Below are 25,266 nucleotides of genomic sequence, written 5' to 3'. Positions count from 1 at the left end.
GGCATGAAACAAAAGTTTTGATACTTTTATTCCCTATAATGCCTGCGGTTTGTCGAACAAAAATGTAAGCAGAATGTGATCTTGTCCTTATGGAATAGATTGGGTCGTTGGATCATGATGGTTTGCTACTGGTGTCCCACTCCCACCCATAGTACACGACGTAGTATATGTACGCGTATCTATATATTCCCACCTATTTCATTTTGATTAAAGGTTATGATTTTTTTTAAAAGATGTGCATGGATAAATCATAATAAATTAAATATTCCATAAAGAAATTATAAACTCTCTTCTAGTGGGTTTATGGATGTTTTTCACATTTATATGAGCGACAAAGCTATGTGATTTGAAGGGAAAATTATTAATTGTTTATTAAAATTAAAATATTTGTATATCTTAATGTTTTCCCTAAAAAAGTGCATTTTAATTATTTAGTTTAATAGAATGCTCAACATCCGCTTGACTTGTGTAGTTGAGCCATAGGCCATTAAAAAAATCTTCTTCTTTTTTTCTTCTTCTTCTTCTTTTTTTATTTGAAAAGTAATTTTGTATGGCCATGGTTTAGATGCCTTTATATTCTAATAATAATTTCTTTCATTTCAGTTAGGAGAAACCCGTGTGACTAATTAAATAGGGTTTCTTATTTGAAAGTCTAGCACAGTTTTAGAGTTAAACAGCACCCAAACAGTTAAAGTGATATTTTATTTAGGCTAAATAAATATTATAATACAAGTTTAAGCTATAGTAATTTACAAGACGGTCCAAGTCTACTCAGCAACATGTAAGCAAATGTATTGTGTTTGTTTGAATCATAGACTTTACTTTTTTATTTATTATTATTATTTGTTGAATATTTGAATGCTGCGACATGACCATGGACATGACCTGTTGTGTTACTGGCTGCACTTCCAGCGTCACCTGTAGGAGGCAGCATTATACTCACGCCAGGAGTCTACGTGTAAATCGGAAATGAAGAAGAAGAAACACAAATGGCGCGCTACTGAAGTTGTGATTTGGTCTAGATGTTATATATTTTAATGCATTTAACATCATTGTATTACATTCAAATAGAACAGAGCAGAATGAATTATTATTTTTTCGAGTTTTGTTAAGGGATTGTGGTTGTCTCTGGGGTTAGACTTAGGAGTGTGTTATTTTTATAGTGTTTTGGTGCCGCTTTTTACATGTGATCAGTCTGTTTTGGTTGAAAATGCCTCTTATTAAGCTTAGAGGAGTAACTGTGGACTTTCCCTTCACTCCATACCCGTGCCAGGAGGACTACATGAGCAAAGTCATCGAATGTCTGCAGAATGTGAGCGACTCTGTCACCATACACTACCATTAATGTACAACAGCAAAGTTTCTTGATAGTCTTTAACCTTCTGGGTGCCACTGTCCTCGTACGTGGACATTGTAATTGAATGAATTTCTCTGACACCATACATGTCACAGTTTTAAGTCTGGATGTCATATAAAGAGACACATTGAGAGATTTTCAGAGATACCATTGCTTTGAGGTTTCACCAGGAGAACAACACTCTTATGAAAATATGATCATATTTTGTAATTATCATTTAATTCTGACTAATTTTCAAATTTGTATTTTAATTACAATATTTAAATTATTGTAACGCATCAGCAAAATGTTATAAGGTTTATAATACAAATATGTTACAAAAAAGGGTATTGATTTCGTACATGTCCACTGTAGAGGACACCAGGATCATATTTATCAAGCATTTTAGACAACGTGAATAGGGAAAGAAATAACAATGTTCCTATAAAATATTAGGTATTATTTTGAAAATGTTGCCAACTTTTACTCCAATTATTACAATTATTTTTTTCATTATATGTTGCTCCAAGAACACATTAATATGCTAATTAGGGACAGTGTATAAATCAAAGACTGTAAGGTATAAATACATTGCATTGAATGGGAAAACCCATGTATTCCATTTTATTCCATTACAGATCTTTCATAACATAGCTGAGAATCATCTTTAAACAAAGTTTGTTTAAAACAAATACCCATTCATTTAATTTACCAACTACTTTGAAAGTGTAAGGGTTATAGCAAACAGACAAAAGTCTGGCACTTTTTGTTATTTCCAAAAAGTTAAATAACTTTTTCCATTAGAGGTAAAATACACAGACAGAATGACATTCTACTGAAGGTAGAATTACTTTTTTGTTTTACTTACCCTTTTGATTCATGTATAATATAAAGGCTGTGGCACCTTAATCTCACGCAATAAAGATTTTAAAGTCTTCCTGTTAGGTCACATTGTTCTATTCAATTCCCGTTAATAAGAATGACACGCACTTGTACTCTTTCAGAAAGTCAATGGTGTTCTTGAAAGTCCCACTGGCACTGGTAAAACGCTCTGCCTGCTGTGTTCAACGCTGGGATGGAGAGAGAACTTCAAAGACACTATCTCTGCCCGAAAGATAGCAGAGAGAATGGGCGGTGCGGAGCTGTTCCCTGACAGACCAATGTCATCGTGGGGAACAACAGCCACGGATGGAGACACTCCAAGTATTGTTCTAGATTTATTGATTCAAATCTATATTTTCAATATAATTTGTAAACATTTCTTGTGTTTTCAAAGGCTAAGTTGTTAGTGACAGTTTACTTTCTGATCAACCATAGGAATTAACACAAGTATCAATATCATGAGATTTGTCTTTCCCCATTTTTAATTTAGCTTATTACACGGACATCCCCAAGATCATATATGCTTCCAGGACCCATTCCCAGCTAACACAGGTCATACATGAGCTCAAGAACACATCATACAGGTCAGCTATGTGAGATAACATCACATATTTAAGAGATTTTGCACAGTCAGCCAATCATGATCATTGAGAATATGAAAGCATGATTATAGAGAATATTCTGTAATACACACGTTACCGTACAAGAAAAAGTTCACCAGGGATGAATTTATTTAATGAAAAATACAGTTAAAAATTTAAAGGTGCACTATGCAACTTTCCTTCCACTAGAGGTCGCCTATTCAAAACAAAGGCGTAGTTTAAGCGCAGTATCTTGGGACATGTGGTCTTCACCGCACAGCCGGTGGAAAATAGGACTCGGGCAGAAATCATGTTCATGAATGCGGTTATTAACGTTACTGTAGTAAAGCAGAGCAGGAGCGAGTGTTGTGGAGCTGAGCACGGCCGCTGGAGTGATTGTTACACAAATACCCGCCTCGCGAGCACCGGGACTTTTATTATGACGTGACACAGTCTCTGGGCACCTGCGCTATTTCTGCTTTTCCGGTCATGAGTATTGGTAAGGTAACGCAGCTCTGATTATCATATTAAATACATTTAAATGTGTTTAAAATGATGTTATGACGTAGGGCTGCACGATATTGGAAAAAAATTACATTGCGATATTTTCCCCCCCAACGATATATATTGCGATATTGAGAGCCATCAATCCAGGCTAAGGTCAATAATTACCATTCCATGATATTAATAATTTCAGTAATAAGCAAGCTTCATAACAAGAGACAAAAAAGAAATGTTGAAAGGTATGTGTAAACATGAAGCTAAACCTCCAGTAGGTGGCAGCAGGTCATAATGAGTGAGTCACTGAGTCGTTTATTCAAACGATTCATTCAAACGCTGATTAGTTCACGCTTGTTGCTGTGAGTGAGACGCGTTACGGTTCTGCTGTGAACGATTTTCACTGCTGAAATAGAACAAAAACACTAAATATTGCATCTAAAATGGAAGTGACTAAATGAATGTTAATTAGTTGTGTATGGAACTGTCATATAAAATCAGTGTCATTTACAGTCGTGATGGTATTCAGGAAAATGCTCAAGTGTTGTAATTTCTCCTCGAGAGGCTGCACGAGCGTCCAACAGCGCGACCTTATTCTCGTCAGTTCATTATATATTATTATCCTCTATCGATCAGTACTTACACTAAATTAATGCACAATGGTGATTCGCTAGTTATTTTTTGTTTTAATCAGGCTCTTGTCCGTCAGGCAAGTAAAATTCTCTTTCACTTGTCCCTTCAAAACATCCACTTGTCCCGGACAAGCGTTAATGTCGAGCCCTGCTTTGTATTTGTCGTAAAGTGCTTTGTGGTGCCATTTTAAGTGATCAGACAAATTGGTGTTTTCTTGTTTTGTGGCCACAAGACACTTCATGCAAAGTACCTCTTTTTGGTCAACATCCTCCTTTTTGTAGCCGAAATAGTCCCAAAAAGATGATTTCTTGTACGAAACCTTTTTTTTGTTGTTGCGGCGGATCCTCTTCGTTGTGCATTTTAGCAGTGAATGTTTGGCCGTGAGCGGTGAGCAGCGGCTCAGCGAACCAATCACTGTGCAGGCTTGCGGAACGTGCATGTCACTCCAGCAACAAACTCGTGTTTACTGTGTGCTGCGTTTCTCTTAATACACCATGTGCTACGACCCTTCACATCGCATGTTCCGGCGATGTGAGACTATTGCACACACGAACATCGCGATGTCGATGTTAAAACAGAATATCGTTCAGCCCTATTATGACGTTACTCTGTGCGTTCGCACGGCGCTGCTGTGACATGTTCACACTGCTAAGAGTAAAGCGCTTCTGCCAAATAAAACCGAGGGTAACGTAGATATGACGCAATTGACAGGCGACTCCCTCAAACGCTATACTGACACGTCCCGGGTCCTTGGTTAAAATAGCAATTTTCTCACAATTTACAAATAGTTGGAAACATTTGGGATATTGTAAGTACTCTACATAGTGATCCTTTAATATTGTGAATGATGATTATTATTATTATTATTTAAAATATATGTGCTACATGAGCTTTCATAAATCATTATTATGTTTGTCTTAAATTGTCATAAGAAATCATAAATTATTTTGTTTATAAGTGACATTTATGTAAAGTAAAAATCATCACAAAAGAAGTCGTCATTCTAATATACTGATTTTGTGCTCAAAAACTTTTCATTTTATTATCAATGTTAAATAAAGTGTTAATTTTTATGATAATTTTTCAGGATCATTTTATAAATAGAAAGTTCAAAACAACAGTATTTGAAATGGAAATCTTTTGTAACATTATAAATGTCTTGTCTTTTTTTTATCATTTTAATGCATCCTTGGTGATTAAAATTATTAAATTCTTTGAAAAATATTAGTATATTTTTCTATTTACTAACACATAGTACTGTTCTTTATTATAGGCCAAAGATTTGTGTTTTAGGATCTAGAGAACAGCTCTGCATAAACCAGGAAGTGATGCGTCATGAGAGTAACCACATTAAGGTAAGATGATCAGTTCCTCACTGTGTGTGAATATGTGTGACGACAGATGCTTACAATACCAGTGCTGGATCTTAACATCATATTAATGAAGGCATTTTGGCTTGTTTCAAGGTCCACATGTGCAGAGCAAAAGTATCGTCTCGCTCCTGTTTATTCTACAACAATGTTGATGGTATGACAACAATGTTGACCTAGTGTCAATAGAGATTTGTGACTATTAGTTGTTGAAGGCACAATATGTAAGATTTTTGGATGCAAATATCCAAAGACCACTAGAACAATATTAAATATTCTGTTGACTTGTGTACTTACATTATCCCAAATGTTTCCAAGAATGTTTAAATCCAGAGAAATATGGAACTTTGTCCTTGCGTCGCCTATCAATGACATTTTACCCATGGTTTTATTTTATAGAAACCATGCAAACACCAAAGACGCTTTAATATATTATGTGTGCAACTGTTTGGATACATTCATTGACAGAAAACAAATCATTGTTACATAGCTCAACACAGTTAGTCTTATTGTTTAAATCCCTTTTTTTTTTTTTTTATCGTGAGTACCATGTTTTACCATGCCTCATATCAATCTAGCTTACTTCAGTTTGCAACGAATGTCTCATAGTAGCCGCAGAGTGAATGCACAAAGTAACATTTAAGTTATAACTTTTAACGCACTCAAATGTATCTAATATAAAAAAACAGCTGTGTTACCCCATATACGGATGAAAGGAAGAAGCGTAAGCAGTAGTCTCCTGCATAATAAAAGCCCCGCTTTGTTTTGAATAAGCGACCTCTAGCTGTTAAGAATTACAAAAAATACATATTGTGGCTTTAATGTGTGACTACAAGAAATGGCTGACTATCTTTTCGGGGGTTTTGGTCTTTTTTTTTAGAGAAAAGCACTGATAAAGAAATCATTAATTCTATCCTGGATGTGGAGGATCTTGTAAAAACAGGCAAAAAACAAAGGTGAGAGACTGCACACTGTTTTATAGCCTTGATCAAAGCACTGAAAGAAATAGTGGTGGCCATCTGATGCAACATCTGACCTGATTCCATTGTGAATCTTTTCTTTGAGTGTTTGTAAATAGTGACATTGCTTAGATTGTTTGTTCCCGTAGAGTTTGTCCATACTACCTGTCCCGCTCGCTCAAACAACACGCCGATGTCATCTTCATGCCTTACAACTACCTGCTTGACCCAAAGGTGAAACATTTACCCTACCTGTATCATCACTTTGGATACACTAATGTTAAAATTTTTGAAAGCTGTGTCACCAAGGCTACATTTATTTGATCAAAAATATATAGTAAAAAGCAATAATATTGTGAAATATTGTTTCAGTTTAAAGGTGCAGTGTGTGAATTTTAGCGGCATCTAGCAGTGAGGTTGTGTATTGCATCACCCAGCACTTACACCTCCCTTTCAGAGTGCATAGAGAAGTTAAGGTTGCCAACAAAGGACAAAAATGTTGAGACAGCAGAGAGCAACTAGCACTTTGGGGGAAAAAAAACGTTTGTCCGTTTAGGGCTACTGTAGAAGCATTATGACGCAAAATGGCAACTCCACTGTAAGGACAGCCGTGGTGTATGTAGATAGAAATGGCTCATTCTATGGTAATAAAAATATAAGGGTTCATTATGCAAGGTCTTTATACTCCACTGAAAACTTAGTTATGTATATTATATTGCATTTCTGTCAATAGATCCTTATAAATACTACACACTGAACCTATAATATATAATAACGGTTTTCTATTTTCATATATTTTTAAATTTAATTTATTCCTTTGATGGCCAAGCTGAATTTTCAGCATCAGTCTTCAGTGTCACATGATCGTTCAGCAATCAAATTCATAATTTGATGCTCAAGAATCATTTCTTATTATTAATGTTTAAAACAGATGTGCTGCTTAACATTTCTGATGCATGTGATACATTTATTTGATGAAATACATTTTTGTAACATTGCTGTTTTTTATCAATTAAATGTGTACTTGCTGAATGAAAGTCTTTATTACAAAAAAGTATTTACTGTCAAATGTATTTACTGACTCCAAAACTTTTAATGATATTGTATATTTTATTTATATTGAAATTATTATATTTTTGATTTGATATGTATTGTTTTAGGATAGACTTTTATTTTACTTTAATTATTCACAATTATGATTTCTGTTTATTCACAGAGCCGAAGAGCACACAACATTGAGCTGAAAGGAGCTGTGGTTATTTTTGATGAGGCTCATAATGTTGTAAGTGTCTTGATGTTGTTTGAGACCTCATAGCTGTTCTATATTCTTGTTTGTTTTATGTTCTATCTACTGTTTATGTACATTTCAGGAGAAGATGTGTGAAGAGTCCACCTCGTTTGATCTCACTCCTTACGACCTGATTTCTGCTATTGAAGCTGTGGATCGACTGCTGCGGGAACAGGCCTCAGACATCAGCAAAACAGATTCTGCTGAAGATTTTAATGTGGAATCTCTGAATTCAGGTTAGTTTGGCAAAAACATGGCATTTTTCTTGTATTTAAAACATAATATAAATAAATGGTTTATATACACTATATTGCCAAAATTATTGGGACACAGCTCTAAATCATTTAATTCAGGTGTTCCAATCACTTCCATGGCCACAGGTGTATAAAATCAAACACCTAGCCATGCAGACTTCTACAAACATTTGTGAAAAAAGTTAATTTGATAGGTTGCAACCTGTGCAATAAGTCCATTTGTGAAATTTCCATTTAGAAATTGGTAATAACAGCAAGTCAGCCACGAAGTGGTAGGCCATGTACAGAGCGGGGACATCGCCGCCAAAAGAGCTTCATGGAATGGGTTTCCATTGCCGAGCAGCTGCATCCAAGCCTTACTTCACCAAGTGCAATGCAAAGCGTCAGATGCAGTGGTGTAAAGCACAATGCCACTGGACTCTAGGCAGTGGAAATGTGTTCTCTGGAGTGACGAATCACACTTCTCTGATTGGCAATTTGATGGACTGGTCTGGGTTTGGCCGTTGCCAGAAGAACGGTATTTGCCTGACTGCACTGTACCAAGTGTAAACTTTGATGGAGGGGGGATTATGGTGTGCGGTTATTTTTCAGGGGTTGGGCATGGCCCTTAGTCCCAGTGAAAGGAACTCTTAAGTCTTTAGCATATTAAGACATTTTAGTCAATTTTGTGCTCCCAACTGTGGGAACAGTTTGGGGATGGCCCCTTCCTGTTCCAACATGACTGCCCACCAGGGCACAAAGCAAGGTCCATAAAGACATCGATGAGCGAGTTTGGTGTGGATGAACTTTACTGGCCTGCCCAGAGTCCTGACCTCAACCCGATAGAACACCTTTGGGATGAATTAGAGCGGAGACTGCGAGCCGGGTTATCTCGTGCAACATCAGTGCCCGACCTCACAAATGCGCTTTTAAAAGAATGATCAAAAATTCCCATAAACACACTCCTAAACCTTGTGCAAAGCCTTCCCAGAAGAGATGGTGTTATAGCTGCAAAGGGTGGGCCAACTCCATATTAAAACCTTACAGATTTTAATATAGAGAAAATCTGACTTACAGAAGTCATTAAAGTTAATGTGCATGTAAAAGCAGGCATCCTAAAACTTGGCAATATGGTGTATATGTATATATCCTAAACTCCATTTTTTATACTTCTTACATATTATTTTACAGGATTAAAACTGGATATTACCACAATTGCAAAAATTAAACGTAGGTTCCACTTCATGTATATATTTTAATACAATATTGTATGTCTGGAGTTATTTTGAATACTTGGAAGTTATTCAAAACATTTTGCTGAGAGCACAACTTAATAATCTTACAGAAATTTTGATGGATATGGAATCTTCCATTAACGCTTTTGAGATGCCAGCAAATAATCAAGGAATCACCAAACCTGGCAGGTGAGTGGAGCATCACTAAACCTGTGATCTGATTCAGATTGGTGCTGGGAATGTGTATCAGTGACCTTGATATATTGACTATAAAATCTACAATTTTTGATGCACAACAGCTCTTTTTCTGTCTTTTTTAAAGCTTCATATATGAGCTTTTTCAAACGGCTAATGTGAACTTTGAAAATAAAATGGCTATAGTGGAAGCCATGGAGCAGATCACAGGATATTTAGCAGGGAGTGAGTATTAATCAACTGGTCCTCAGTATAATTTACCTTTTTTATTCATCAGTTCAACATTGTCTATTGTGTATGTCAATTATTATTATTTTTTAAAAATAATTACAGAGCCTGGTGTCTTTCTGAACACCAGCGGACTACAAAAAGTAGCAGATATAATTCAGGTAAGAAGTGTAGAGCATGTTCAAGAGGATCAGTTGACCTTTTTCTGCATTTTTATTGTATTTGTCTGTTTGTCCTAAATCAGTTAGTTTTTGGGGCTGAACCTACAGAGGGCAGCAAGAAACCACAGATGGGAAAAAGCTTGAAAGAATTTAAGGTTTGCTCTGATTGATTTTCACATTCATGCTGTCTTCATTGTTGCATATCTGTTATCAGGTTTTAGTTGGAGTGAGCGATACTGTTATGTTGTTAATTTGATGATATACAGAAAACTAAAAAGGGTATATTTTAAGATTTAAAGACATGTAAAGAAATTTATAATGTTACAAAATATTTTTTATTTCAAATAAATGCTGTTCTGTTTGACCTTGTTCATTAAAGAATCCTGAAAAAGGATTTTCATCCACAAAATATTAAGCAGCACAACTGAGCACAAAATCAGCATATTAAAATGATTTCTGAAGGATCATGTGACACTGAAGACTGGAGTAATGGCTAATTTTATGATTAAGAATAAATAAAAAAATGCAGCCTTGTTGAAGTTTTCTTTCAAAAACATATTTACACAAAAAAAATATTTTTGACCCCAAACTTTTTAATGATGTAGTTTATGTCAGAGGATAGTTCATGTAATCCTTGTCTTTCATTTCCACTCTCTGCTTCTGTTCCCAAATCTGTGTCTGATATCATCAGGTCCATATTCATCCAGACACCAATAACTTCAAGAAGAAGCAGCTGACTGATTTATGGGCTGCTTCCTCTACCAAGAAACAAGGTATGAGACTTATTCAATCTCCGAGACACCTCAAGGTCCTATTTTTTTTAGAGCGCACACTGGTTATTTTTTTTAAATGTAGTTTTCCCTTGGTTTCACAGACTAAAATGTATGTGTGAGTTGTTTTAACTAAAAGCAAGCAACTTGTTTTGGCATATCTTAAACAGGGCTTTAGACTGCAACCAAAATGGCCGTACATGCAATTATTATTCGATGATCATTGGCGAGTTAAAATTTCACATGGTTGCATTGGTGCGAGCACACAATGCTTTTTTAAACCACATAATATTTATTTTACATGTCACACATTTAAATATCCTATACAAGTACTAGCAAAACAATACATAATAGTTTGTAAAATACACTGCGATGTCTATTGAAGCGGCAATAACAATCCATTGATGACGTGATATATTCATATCAGATACACATTGTGTAAGTAACTATAAAGTGTACTCTTTTCTTCTCCCACTTTACAAGCCACTTACTTTCATGTATTTCAGGAGAAGTGGATGAATTGATTTTGTAAATCTGACAGATTCGATTCTGCGGCACAAACTAACTTGGTTATGCCCCATCACGCATTATAGATCAACTAATCTGATCGTTATATTTTTCAACAACAAAACACGTTAACTTGTATGTTTTTGAGAATCGGAATATCAGGTAGTTGATGACATAGCAAGTTTGTGAATATTTTGATTAAAACTAAATAAGTGATACATCTGCCATACAGCACTATTGAGGCTGCGTTGTGTCACAAGGGCATGATGCGTAGCCATGGAAATATAACTTAATAATATAGTATATAATATTAATATAATAATGAATAAATTAATAAAATATTAATACAGTAATAATAACTTTTATAACAGTAATAATAACTTTTATTAATTAAGGTTTTCTTTTAAATGTTTCCTTGTTGGAAGCAATGTTTAGATTAAAATATTTTGCAAATGTCAAGATTTTAGTCACGTCAATCTTTACATCAGTGCAAAACCATCATATATAAATCAAGAGAATTTAAGAAGAGAAAAAGGACCAAATTGTGACCAACTGAGAAAGTTAGTCGTACCAGAGCAACCAGTGAGAAGAATGAGTCTAGAGCCACAAATTAAAATATGTCAGTGCCGTTGTTTTGTCTCAAGATGTACACCAGTAATGTTTTTTTAAAGCATGTTTATAAAACCTACTTCAATGCCCTAATTTGAACTACGGCCTAATCTTGTCTCTAAAACCAGGCCACAATGTGCATTATATTGCTTTGATGTTACATGTTTTGGTCACCTTGGTACACATGAGAAATCTATTTCCATGTTGAAATAATGGGGGGAAAAAAGTGATCTTGCACGTTAAACTTGTATGCCAAAGCTATAAAATATTGATATGGTATGTGTATATTTTATAGGGAATGTGCTGAGTTACTGGTGTTTTTCTCCGGGGTTCAGCATGCAGGAGTTGCTCGGACAGGGAGTACGCAGCATCATTCTTACCAGTGGAACTCTCTCGCCGCTCTCATCCTTCACCTGTGAAATGCAAATGTTCGTGCTCTTCTCCTCTAGCTGTCCCCGCTGAGGTTTATGAGTTGATGCAAGTTGGATGCTAATTCTCTGCTGATTTTCTGCAGTCCTTTCCCTGTATCCTTGGAGAATCCTCATGTCATCCAGCGTGATCAGATCTTCGTCAGTATTATTGAAAAAGGTCCGGATGGCGTTAAGTTGAGCACAGCCTTTGACAGGAGGTCAGTGTTTTATCAAGGGCACCCTATGCTTTAAACTGTCATTTATATATTCACCCTCATTTTGTTTTAAACACAGGTGCTATTATTATTTTTATACAAGAATTGTAATTTATATTGTACGATGACGTTTTGCTGCCACAAGGTTTTTTTTTCACTCAATTATGTTGTAATAATGAGAAGTCATGTCGCTTTAAAGGACAACTCCTGGGAATTTTTAAGTTTATCCTGATCGTTATACCTTTGTGAGTACAGTCTATCGGAAAAAAAAAAAACGAACTGGATTGGTGCTTGCAACACGGAGCTATTACAGTTAATGCCCAGAGCCCCCTCTCAGCTAAAACGGTAGCTATGGGGGCATAAACGTAAAGGATGTATTTGTGCCTCTTAACAGATAGAAAATGCAATTAAAATGTCCGACATGAACAGGTCACTTACATGACAACGATATGCGTTTAGCCACTAAGCCATTGTTTAAATTCACCTGTTTTAGATGGCTAGCTGTAGCGTGCGCTGAAATCCCGTGGGAACACAGATGTAGCTGAAAAAAAAGGCAAATTGTCCAGTTGGGAAGAGCGTTGTGTGTGTAAAGCATGATTATTTTATTACTGCACGTCTTTCCTCAAGCCGAGTGTGCCAAAATAGAAGGATAAATAAAGTTTACATTACCTCCACAGTTGTTGCACCCGTCTTCAACCACGGAATGGTATTTTTCTTCTCACTGCAAATTTTTGCATTCTGTTGCCACAATTTGGAAAGGCACAAACGCGAACCATTTCTTCTTCACTTGTGAGCCCGATCAGATCATCAGTAGTCTTTTAACGGGTTCTTTTTAGTGAACCGGGTGAACCAGTTCACCAAATCGGACTGAATCATCCCAAAAGTTACTTTAGTTGCTCACTTTTTGACATGAGTAACAGTCCCTCAGAATAGAAGTAAAGTAATGTCTTGAATTATATGTTGTAACTCCAACTGTTAACTGAACTGAGACATGTTTTGCTGAGGGAACTGATGATGAACATTGATGTAACAATGTTTTACGGGTTACGGGTGTCCAATGACATGAGGGTGAGTAATTAATGAAATAATTTGGGTGAACTAACCCTTTAACATACTCATAAAGTGTAAGAATACGACTAATACTGATAAATAAACAATAGCCTAGAAAGTAATACTGTTAAATTGCAGTCCCAAACTAGTTTTTGTCGAATGGTTAGTTCACTCAAAAATGTAAATTCTGTTATTAATTATGCAACTGACACGTTTGGCTCTTCAAAACGTTCATAAAGAGACTGTAAAAATAATCCAAATGAATTGAATGGTTTAGTCTACATTTTCTGAAGAGACTTGATCTATTTATATGATGAACAGATATAATTTAGCCTTTCTATCATTTAAAAACATTGATCAGCTTACATAAAAACTGAAGCTCAAACGAACCTACTTTACCCATGAGAAGAAACCTCATTGGTTCTTGCTGAAGCTCAAACGCTCCATTATTCAGTGTGTGTGTGCATTTATTGATAGATAATGATATCTGCATCGGTGTAATTCTTTTTCATAAATGCAGTTTACATAATATGATGTGGGAACAATTCAAGACAATATCCCGTCTACTGTAAAAGTTTGGGCTTATTTATTGAAATAAATTCTTTCATCTAAATGTCATGAGATTTTGTGACATTTTCCTACTCTTGCTATGTTTAAAACTTCAGTGCAGTAAAATTCTAGCCTAGAAATCTAGACGCACCCTAGCGGCAGCAAATTTAATTTGCCCGCAAGTGTGGTCTAGCAACTCTCAATTCCTATCTGAGCTGTATTCCTCAGAATCTGGACGGCCCAATCACATCGTGTAGGCTATAGAGTCGGCGGGCGGGGCCATAATGACGACGGCCGAGTTGCGTTTGCGTGCTTCTAGTAACACAGTCTTCTAGTAAACACAGAAACTGGCGAACGGCGGCGGTCTTTCGAATCAGCTCTGCCCGCGCCTCCGGAAGACTTGGAGTTAAGCTTTCCTCTGAGAAAAGAACAAAGTGCGGCACTGAAGACATTCTTAAAAAGGGAAGATGTGTTAGGAGTTTAGCCGACCGGATACAGCGAATGTTTAATCAGTCAGCGAGCTCCCCTTCACCGTCGTTACTCTGGTTGGTGTACCGCTATCCTATCGCGTGCAGAGGGAGTTTGAAAGACAACCGTTTATCCCGCCCCTCGGACTGAGCCCTGTGTATGGTGAGTTTCCAGACCAAACATCTTGATGTGGGTCTGGCTTGTCAGGCTAGTAAAATTCCTCAAATTTGTTTTAATATTCATTTTATAATAAATCAAAAGCAAAACGTAAAAATAACTGTAAGGGTTTGGAACTCCCTTAATTTGATGTAATTTTCATTTTTTCCTCCAGGTGACAGAAATCCTCCACTAAAGCATGATACATTTCCCATTTTATCTCCATGAATGAAAATGAGAAATGTAGATCTTCATCTTTAAAGTTAATTTTACTGCAAAAAAAAAAAAAGTAAAAAAATAAAAAAGGAAAAAATATTTTAAATGTATTTTACCCGCATATTGCCAATCTAGACAATTACAGTAATATATGATTAGGCGGTTATTTAAAATTATTAAAAAATAAATTCAATATTCAGGGATTAACTTGATAGGCAGTGTATAACCTACTGTATTGTTCATGCCTATCATAGTATACAAACATGTATATAATATTGAAATTCTAGGATTTCAATATTAGGAGGGTTCAGCCATATATATATATATATATATATATTAGGGCTGTTTCGAATGCCATTTTTTGAGCTTCGAAGCTTAGGTGGCAATCAATATCGAATATTCGAAGCTTCGGTGGGTGGGGCTAAATATATAATAATAGTGTCGGTTTGCATTTGTATCATCTTTCACGACTTCACGTTTCACTCTTCGGCATCGTAAATGTGTTGCGGCAGATCCAGTGGAGTGCAGTGTTGCATTTGGTGCAATATGATCAGGTGGCACACATTCTTTAAATATTAATAAACATTTAATAATCTTTTAAATAGAACAGTTTCCGGTACGCATTACACGGGCAGGTTTATGCTCCGAAAACGGACAGTGCACAAGTGATACAAAACACAAAGTCTGTTGAGAGCAATAACTTTAATAAGGTATTAATAAGGAATCTTTCTTTAAAACAAATGAATCCCAAAACAGAAATTAAATTAGTAACACACAGTGATTTCAACGAACTGTAATAAATAAAGAACACGGTAGCATGCTTATAAACAGTTGAATAAGAATAAATGAATTGTTTTTAAAATGACAAAATGTAATATCTATTACAATTAGTTTTATTCTATATAAGGGATTTATTTTGTCTTATTCTGACTTTTTGTTAATTTAAATCTTTAAAATGGGCGATGCTTTTATTGAAAGCATGTTGCAGTGTTTTTTTTAATTTATTATTATTATTTCAAGCATGAGTGAGAGAGTCCGCGACGGAAGTCACGTGTTGAAAAAAAAAAAAACGAATATTCGAATCTCAAAACTGAAAATCGAAGGCCACCTCACCGAACGAATATTCGATTATTCTAGTACAGCCCTAATATATATATATATATATATATATATATATATATATATATATATATAATCACACCCCCATAGGTGGATGAGCCCTCCTAATATTGAAATCCTAGAATTGCCCCTGCTTGTACATCAAAATAAAAGTCTTGCAACAGAAAAATTACTTTTGTTGTTGTTGTTGCTTTGACTGCTCGTCCTGCAACCCAATCACTTAGTCTTCCAACCCACCAGTTAAGAAATACTGGTTTTTGTGACTCGTTTACTATATTGAAAGGTTTCTAAAGCCATATGTGAGCCATTATGAGGTGTGTAAACGTTGTTTTGTTTTTGAAGGTTTGTTCCTGAAAACATGTCGTCTATGGGAAACACTCTTGGTGAGAGATGCTTACACTGAAATAATGCTGCTGCTGATCTTGATCACTTATCAATAATGATATGATGTGTGATGATATTCATTTAATTGGATTGGCAGTCAATCTGACACGCGTGGTGCCTCATGGACTGCTGGTGTTCTTCCCCTCGTATCCGGTGATGGATAAGACTCTGGAGTTCTGGAGGGTGAGTTTGTTCAGTCTGACCGTATTAAAGATACGTATTAAAGAAAGTGAGGAGTTGTGATTTGGAAAAACATTCAGAGCAATGTGAAATGGTTTAGCTGATTCATTGAAGAGAACCAAAACAAAGATTTGTTGGACAATTTTTTAAAAAAAGTTTCTAAGTTGAACATTTCTATAGATTCATGATTATATTGTTCATCTTTAAGTAACTATGCACCAATTCACTTCACTCTCTCAGGCTAATGGACATGCAGATCGCATTGAGCATGTGAAGCCCATGTTTGTAGAACCGAGGGGTAAAGGCACTTTTACTGAGGTAACCGCTACTGGTACCAGTCATGTAATAATTGTGCACTCTGTATGATTTGATATAGATTCTAACATAATGCCAACATAGCTTGATGTGCACAAGCTGTCAGTCAGTGCTGCTCTGAAATTGGATTCTCTTGCAGGTGATTGATGGTTATTATGGCAAGGTGAACGACCCAAACTCCAGCGGAGGAAGCTTCTTCGCTGTATGCAGAGGAAAGGTGAGACTATAAATATTTGATGCAATAAAACTACTTTATTATGAGCCAACACCAGTAATATCAACACATTTCTTTGTTTTCCATCTTTCCCCAAGGCAAGTGAAGGGTTAGATTTTGCTGACACGTACGGTCGAGGGGTTGTGATCACTGGACTTCCGTTCCCCCCCAGGATGGACCCAAGAGTGGTGCTTAAAATGCAGTATCTGGACGAGATGTGCAAAAATAAAATTAGTGGAGTGAAGGTACCTACACTTTAAAATGCCTTACTGTGGTTTTAATAGAATGCAGAATGCATGGTGTACTATTTGCTGACATTATATATGTATATATATCGTATTTTCTGGACTATAAGGCGCACTTTTTTTCATAGTTTGGCTGGTCCTGCGACTTATAGTCAGATGCGACTTATATATCAAATCTAATTCATACTGACTGACAAGAATAAACATTGGCAAGCGCTATTTACACTACCTCCACCCAACAATCCCTGGTTGGGCCAAACAAGATTTTTAAAAAGACATGCATGTTTCCACATCTTTAGTGGCATAGACATTAAAATGTAAGAATCAATCATCTAGGTTTTGATGCGATCGACCCGGGTTCGAATCCGCCTTTTGCAGAGCTCGCTCTTCGCTTTTTTTTTCATCACATCGGAAAGGCATTTACTTTCAATAAAAAAATGAAGAAAATGTTCTAAAAGTGAAATAAAGTGCCTAATTAAATGTTTAATAATTATAATAATAAGAATATTTATTGGGTTGGTGTATGGAGGGCTTTTATTGTCTTATTAAGGCGGCATCCATTAAATCATTTTAATAAATATAATCATTTACACTGTTATTATTGCATCCTGTTAATGTACAATAATACTGAGGTGCAAATAGTACCTGCCAAAATAACATATAAATAGCATCTAATAGTGTACTGTTTACACCTGCTGCTAAATATACATGTATACAATAGAATATAATATAATATTCTGGTGTAAATAGAATATATCAATATTTTCACTTGGTATAATAGCCTCTATCGCTATTTGGACCACTGCCTGTATTTAATAAATATGATATGTCGTTTATTTTTATTTTTATAATGGTTAAGATAAACTGCAGTAAATTGTGTATGGTTCAGGTACAGTTGTGTTCTTATGGTCTGTGTGTTTGTTCAGTATCTTTCTGGGCAGGAGTGGTACAGACAGCAGGCCTCTCGAGCTGTGAATCAAGCCATTGGCAGAGTGATCCGCCACAGAGAAGACTACGGAGCCATCTTCCTCTGTGATCACAGGTCAGCACTAATTACTAAAACAGCAATTCCCAATTTGACTGGAGAGCATGAACTCCAATAAACTCATTCTAAAAAATTCAACTATGATTTACTCAATTTTTTTGGTGAAACATTTTTACACACAAAAAAAAATTAGTAAATTTTAAAGCAGTGACATCAATTACAGACACCACATTAACTGAGTGCCGGTAAATGTAAATAAATAAAAAATGAAGTATGTCAGAGTAACTTAATTTGTTACATTAACAAATACAATTGAGTAGAAAAAATTGGGTAAAAAACATTTAAAATCCAATATTTATGACTAATATGAACTGTTTTTATTCATGAGTATTATTCCCTTGTATAGTATAACTTTAATTTCCTCTAAACCTTTGTAAAATACTCCACACAAACATACTTATACATGACATGGCCTTTATTGTCGACAAGTACAGCAATACAGCATTATTGTTTTGACATGTAAATAATATTTACATTTAAACTCATGTAACAAACATTTAGAAGTAAAAATTAAACATTTTAAAGTAATTCAAGTGAAATCAACTGGACTGTTATCCCATTTCCACCGTATCAGTGCTGGTTCAACAGCCTGAGGTGGACTGCGGCTGGACTTTGAACTTGAGACCGCCACCCTGCATTTCATTCGTAGCTGAAAGATGCTATGAGGCGCCAGACTCCATAACCTGACAATAAAAAACAGTGCCCAGTTTTGATAAGATTTTATCATCCAAATTAATTATATTCATTATCTTTACGAATAAAGTTGTGTGTTTTGAGCAACACAGCAGGCGTCTCAAAGACAGACACTACACGTTACTTTAAGGTGACTCACATTGCGTCCCTGTATGTTGTTTTGCATTAAATAAAATCCCGTTTAGCACAGTAAATGGTTTTAGAGATAAAACAAAACACAAACCTGAATTTCACAGAGGAAATGCACCAGTTCTGCGACGCTGAGAAGAAGAAACTGCTCTGGTGACTTAAAAGAATTCAAATATCTGCACTCTCAACCGTGGAGTTGTCGGTGTCACATCAGAGGGTTGAGGAGGGGCGCATTGTTTTAATTGAGTAAACTTACTCAATTTCTTCAGTCTGTGTTAAATATTAATAATCGTGATTTTAATTAAGTAACATTTGTGGTTCTTGAAACAGATCAGTTTAATTCTCCATTCTCAAATATTTTGAAAGAAATTCACAAATGTATTAAGTATATTTAAAATAAATAATTGGATTATATATTATACAATTATATAATTGGATTATAATCATTATTTGAATACTAAATTATTTTTAGTCAATTATTTTGGTATGTTTAAAGGGTTACTTCAGCGATTAGCATATCTGTAGAAACCCTGGAGTATATTCTAAATCTTATTATATTGAACAGACATTTTTTAATTGTATTTTTAATCTATTTTTTAATTGTAGTGTCTGTTCTCTAACTGAACTGATTTTATGAAAATGAACGCGGTCACGGTGGGAAAGTGATCCAGTTATCTAGCAGCTGTGGCTTTGGCAGTGAAGCATTCTGGGAATTATTGTCTTTCATCCCCATGAGACAAAAATACATTTTCTGTCTTTTCTCAGTCTAGAAGGCACCAAATTAAAAAATAAGTTCACATTTCTACTACATTAATGACCCAGTTTAAATACAGGTTCATCTTCTCAGCGCTGAAGTACTCCTTTAACTAAAAATCTCTCAATATCATTTACTTGATGGTTTATTACGTTAATAAAGTTAATTATTACTGTGATCTTTACTAAGCCACTGAATTATTTTTTAGAATGTATTAATGTTCTGGGATTGTAATCCAGGTTCAGAGGCACCGAAGCCCGTAATCAGCTTCCTTCTTGGGTGAAGCCATACGTTAAGATTTACGATAACTTCGGTACCATGGTCCGTGATGTGGCTCAGTTCTTTCGGACGGCGCAGAAAACAGTATGTTTATTTTTTGTTCATGTATTCCTGATTTTGCTCTGATAAGAGCTGACGTGCACATTTATTGTTTGATTTGTGTGTCAGAGACCAGTTCCTGTTAAGAAGGGAAAAGCAGAGAGCAGTGTGAATCATACAGACACCAGGTCACTCAACACAGGCTCCAGCTGTCCTGCTAAGAGTGTCTGGCTCAGTGACACTACTCCAAAGGCCAAAATGCTAGACTCACACGTTCCCAGCTTAAAAAGGAGAAAATTAGGTGAGATCACCTCTTTTTTTATGAGGTCTAAAGGCTCTTAAACAAGATATGAACCAGGTCTTAGAAGTTTATGTTGCCATTGATTCCCTGATTACTTTAAACAGTAATCAATATAAAAGTCAAGTAATTAAGCAATAAGTTATAATGTTGTCTCATTCTGAGACTTAAAGAAAAGCCCAGTTGAACAAATGAAACATTAACATTAGATAATGCTTGGAACCTTTTAACGGAAGCAGAGACCTCAGATTTGATCATTTATAATTTTTGAGGCATTAATTGTTGTCAGTTAAGTGCAATGCAAGACAAGTCAGAGCAAAAAAGTTTGTGTTGTCTTAGAGTCAGAAGAACATTCTGGAAGGGATGGGGCAGCCAGACTTTGCATTCAATATGAGATTGAGATGTCAAGTAAAAGGAAACCAGTCAGCCTGCTGGACGCCCTGGATGACACAACCAACAAAGGAGGGAGGGAAGACTCTATGGTTGGAGAAGAAAGGGTAAGACAAGAAATACATCACAAAAGAGATTAATTTAGTTGCACTCTTTTCCGAATCAGTGTTATTTTCTCTCTACTGTTTTGCACCTATGCAGAATTTCAGAGCAGCTCTTTTCCATATAATGATGATGTCTACTGCCATGGTCCAAATAAAATATAAGACTAAGTATAAAAAAGTATTCACATACAAAGTTTGTGCCACATTCCAGAACTTCTGCTTACTGTGAGAAACACTTGTATATGCACAAGGCATCTCATTTCTCTGAGAAATTGAAAGGGAATAACCTAGAAAATGATTTTTTGCTGAATAATGAGATATGAATGGTAAAGAATTGCCTCATAAATCATAATCAGGGTTTGAGTGACACGTTTGATCCCTTTTATCTGTTTCTCAAATCTTTCTACTTTCATCAGATAAGCTCATTGTGCAGGTCTGTAAAATTTCTCATACGCCGTAACGTAACTATGTGAGCGAATCTTTTTGCTAATTTTCCCTTTCTCTCATTGGTCTGTGACCCTGCAGGCAAGTCGCTTGTCTACTCTTTCCCTCCAGCATGATAAACGTCTAGATGATGAATCGAGGGGTGGGAAACGGAAAATTAAAGTGGTTCAAGAACGGGTGAGGAATCTTGATTGAAGTTTTGAGCTGTGCTTTTAGGCTCGTGTGTGTGTGTGTGTGTGTGTGTGTGTGTGTGTGTGTGTGTGTGTGTGTGTGTGTGTAGTTTCAAAATAAAATGTATTTATTTTTATTTAAAGTAATTTATTCCTGTGATAGCAAGGATACATTTTCAGCAGCCATTACTCCAGCCTTCAGTGTCACAATATCCTTCAGAAATTATTCTGATATACTGGTTTGCTGCTTATATCTGTGTTGAAAACAATTGTTCTGCCTAATGTTTTTATGGAAACTAATACATAAAATGATTGATCAATGAAAAACATTTATTTGAAGAAGAAAAAAACATTATAAATGTATTTACTGTCACTTTTAATTAGTATAAGGTGTCCTTGCTTATTGGAAGTATTAAAACTTTTACAACTTTTAAATGGAAGTGCTGTTAATAGGTTTCCACATATTGCCATTATTTTTGCAGTTCAAAATTTGGTGATGCAGATATTACACTTTATCTTTTAATTTAATGGATTACAAAAATAAATGGATTTGGACAGTAAAAGGAACAGGCCATGCTTCTCCTTTGATCCTTTTGATTCAAGTAAATGTATTCTGTCCTCTGTTGGCTGTGTTTCAGAAAACAGCAGCTTCCTGTACTGCAAAAACAGGCAAAGCTTTCATGATAGAGCTGAGACGATGCCTGAGTCATGAGAACTTCAAGATCATCATGGAGGCGCTACAGTCGTACAAGACAAGCGATGACCTGATTAATCTTCTGGCTAATGTGGTTGAACCCCTAATACAAGATCACAACACACACAGTCTGCTCAGAGGTGTGGAATCTTACCATATCCATCCCATGAGATATGCCAATTAATATAATGTGTAACTTCGCTGGGTTTCAACCTGCTTTGTATTTTTACAGTGTCATATGTAATTGAACAATATTTACTTGAGAAAATCACAAATCACAGAAAATCAGCTGAAGTCTTTCATTCAAGTCCAAGGCATTTGTGAAAACTGCATATTATTGTTCCGCATTTTTGTATCCCCACCCACGAATATTTGGAAAGCTTTTTTCCCACCTCACATTCTATTAAAAAAAAAAGTCCTACTAAAGCAAGGTGGCATTTGACTGGTGGGAGTGGCCTTGGATGTCAACATGCCCAGTGCATTATGAGTGTTGGAAGTTTTCCTATCTATTTGTCAAAAGGGAAGACAACAGCATTTTTTTCTGTTTTCTTTAGTCAGGTTGCACCTATTTTAAAAAGGTTTTTGCCTTTCTACTGCATAGGCAGTCAAGCTTTATTGAAAGCCCATTTGCCAGCTGTAAAGTACAACTTTAACTAGTATACGTACTGACACATTTTAAAGGGGGTCTAATGCCATTTCATGCATTCTGACTTAATTACACTGTTAAAGAGTTGGATTCTCATGCTAAACATGGCCAAAATTTATAGGGTTGGTTCCGGGGTTTTTTTCTAGGCTTGGTTGTGTTAATGGGGCGCAGTATAACATGTCTTAACACTTCTTCTTTTTAAAAACGCTGTTTTTTTCTTATATTTGACCTTTATTCCACACCGCTATCTTCACTGTCTTTTGAATGGCTCGTTTGCTTTCTGCTTCTATGAAGCCCATCCCGCCGAAAAGTCAGAGACAATATCTCTGTTTCCATTGAACTTTCAGCCCTGTAACTTTGCAGATACTGTTTATGCTCAAGCAGCAACATTACACACTAACTAAAGTTAAAAAAATGAAATTGCATGCAACTAGCCCTGGACGTATAACTATGCATAGTATTTCTGTGCAAAATACATTCCTTCAGGATTCAAACAATGTTTCGTAAAGTTTTTTTTTTTAGAATGGCCCTGTATGACATCATAAAGGGCTGAATTCCTTGTATAGGCACTTCTCCCGAATAAGCGCGTGTGCAAACATCAACCAGAGCGAGAGCAGGAGCAAATACATCAATGAGCTTCCTTCAGGTTACGAAAGCCATCGGCAGCGCTGTCATTTTGTTTTGGGACCACGCTAAAAAAGTTTCTGGTTGTGAGGGAAAGATAACCTTGTTCATCTTCCCAAATAACCCAGCGTTAGGGAAACGGTGGATGCAGTTTGTGCAGTGTGTGTTTGTTCCCAGTCACAAGTCAAAACCGCAGGCGTTGAGTGAAATTGCATCACATGTCTGTGTTTTGTTAGCAGTTGGCACTAATGTGCATGCAATGTAAACAACGCAAACATACAGTGAAACAAAAGTTAACCAGGGATAATGCAATGATGCATTGCTGTGAGTGTGTGTGTCATAGTGTGTGCTTGTGACTCTTTATCTCCGCCCACTGCACGCTTCCACGAGTTTGGCTGTTTTCAGAAAGAATTGGTACATTAAGGATGCAATACTGCTCTATAGGTACTCAAGATTAACATGAGATTGGCAGAAACTCTGTGTGTTTAAGTTAGTCTTTTCCCCCTGGTCTTAACAGACTATCTTTTTCTCAAGGTCTCTATCAGTTTATCCGACCACACCATAAGAAAGATTTTGATGAGCGTTGCATGGAGTTAACAGGTGAAGGTTGTGGCTATAAACCAGAGCATTCACTGTCAAGGGAGGAGCGAGAGGCTCTTGGGCAGAACACAGGTAACATTTGACTAGTAAATGATATGTAGCTGTTACAGGAAACATTTGGGCCTCATTTTATCTCTCCATAATCATAAATAACATTGTTTTGTTACTTTTCTAGCGAAAGCTGAGATCCCACTTGTAAATCCACCTAGCGAGCAGCTGAATTCGAGTCAACAGCTGAACCAAGGTGGTCCTCACTTGGGAACCGTGGAACTTAATGGAGGGGATGGTAAAATTGGAGGTACCTTTGAGCTTATTTATACTAACTGTTATTAAAATGGCCTGCTCCTCACTTTTGCTGCTAACATTCAGAATATTTTCTGATTAAGTTTGTGGATTTTTTAATAGTGAATGTAAGAAGTGAAGACCAGAAGCCACAAACATCCATCAAAGAAGGTCTATCGTGCTCCTCTCTGCTGTCAGACATAAAACAGGCCATCGGTGCAGAGAAAACCCGTCAGATGTTTTTAGCCTTGCAGGCGTATAAAGCATCAAACAATTATGAGCAGATGGTGTCGACTGTTGTGAGTTTATTGACTGAGAGGGATGAGGACATCACTCTACTAGAACGTAAGTCCATTTCTTGTGGGTTCATCATAACCATTTTACTTGATCAAAATGTTTTCCTGCTGAACTTGTTTGGTTTGGTCTAGGTTTATCTGTGCTCATTCGACCACAGCACAGGAAGCAATTCGGTGAGCTGTTAAAATCCTTGACTGGAAATGATTCTCTAGCAAACCACAATTCAGACATGGGATCAAGTCCACCGAACCAAGGTATTTTATGTAAGACTTTGTAAGACTTATTTTAAGGATAGTAGACATTGACAAGTATGCTAATCATTCTTTGATTTTCTTTTCTTTTCTTTGCAGCATCTCCGTTATCTGCAGGAAAGACTCAAAGCAAGATATCATCCTTCTTTTCATGAATGCTGCTAGGACTTCCAGATATTGAATCAATATCTTCTTTTCTTGTCTTTTTTACATAAACCATGCATGAAGAGATTTATGCAGGAGAATAAGAAAATAAATGAATTAACTGATTAAAAAACAATAAATGAATGAAATGCATTTTTCAAAAAATAAATATATATATATATATATATATATATATATATATATATTCTGCTGTGAAAAGATATTTTCCTGGAAAAAAACTCATAGGATGCTCATAGCTCAATTCATGAATTGGGATGATTCATGAACTTTTTTTATTGCCAGGAAAATAGTATATCAATATTAATAATGTACAGTTTTTTAACAAACTTTTGAACTATTTAGAAGTTAAAATTGAT

General features: G+C 35.9%; 1 protein-coding gene across 1 annotated transcript; it reads left to right on the top strand.

Annotated features, from left to right (window-relative positions):
* Positions 1 to 961: 961 nt before the first annotated feature.
* Positions 962 to 25,013, top strand: rtel1 (regulator of telomere elongation helicase 1). Its single transcript, XM_067431762.1, has 33 exons — positions 962 to 1,312; positions 2,341 to 2,539; positions 2,709 to 2,802; positions 5,204 to 5,285; positions 5,397 to 5,457; positions 6,181 to 6,256; positions 6,409 to 6,493; positions 7,476 to 7,541; positions 7,630 to 7,783; positions 8,972 to 9,010; positions 9,126 to 9,204; positions 9,338 to 9,435; positions 9,544 to 9,599; positions 9,683 to 9,754; positions 10,291 to 10,372; positions 11,781 to 11,913; positions 12,000 to 12,113; positions 16,011 to 16,051; positions 16,150 to 16,235; positions 16,473 to 16,550; positions 16,687 to 16,764; positions 16,860 to 17,006; positions 17,933 to 18,048; positions 19,867 to 19,990; positions 20,075 to 20,246; positions 20,583 to 20,740; positions 21,263 to 21,358; positions 21,990 to 22,185; positions 23,850 to 23,987; positions 24,091 to 24,213; positions 24,321 to 24,542; positions 24,626 to 24,748; positions 24,845 to 25,013. The coding sequence occupies exons 1-33, from the start codon at positions 1,211 to 1,213 to the stop codon at positions 24,898 to 24,900; spliced, it is 3,546 nt and encodes a 1,181-aa protein (XP_067287863.1). The 5' UTR covers positions 962 to 1,210; the 3' UTR covers positions 24,901 to 25,013.
* Positions 25,014 to 25,266: the final 253 nt, after the last annotated feature.

Source organism: Pseudorasbora parva, chromosome 22 (assembly GCF_024679245.1).
Source record: "Pseudorasbora parva isolate DD20220531a chromosome 22, ASM2467924v1, whole genome shotgun sequence".
Taxonomy (NCBI): Eukaryota; Metazoa; Chordata; class Actinopteri; order Cypriniformes; family Gobionidae; genus Pseudorasbora; species Pseudorasbora parva.
The sequence above is the reverse complement of the archived record's forward strand: the minus strand, read 5'-3'. Positions and strand labels throughout refer to the sequence as shown.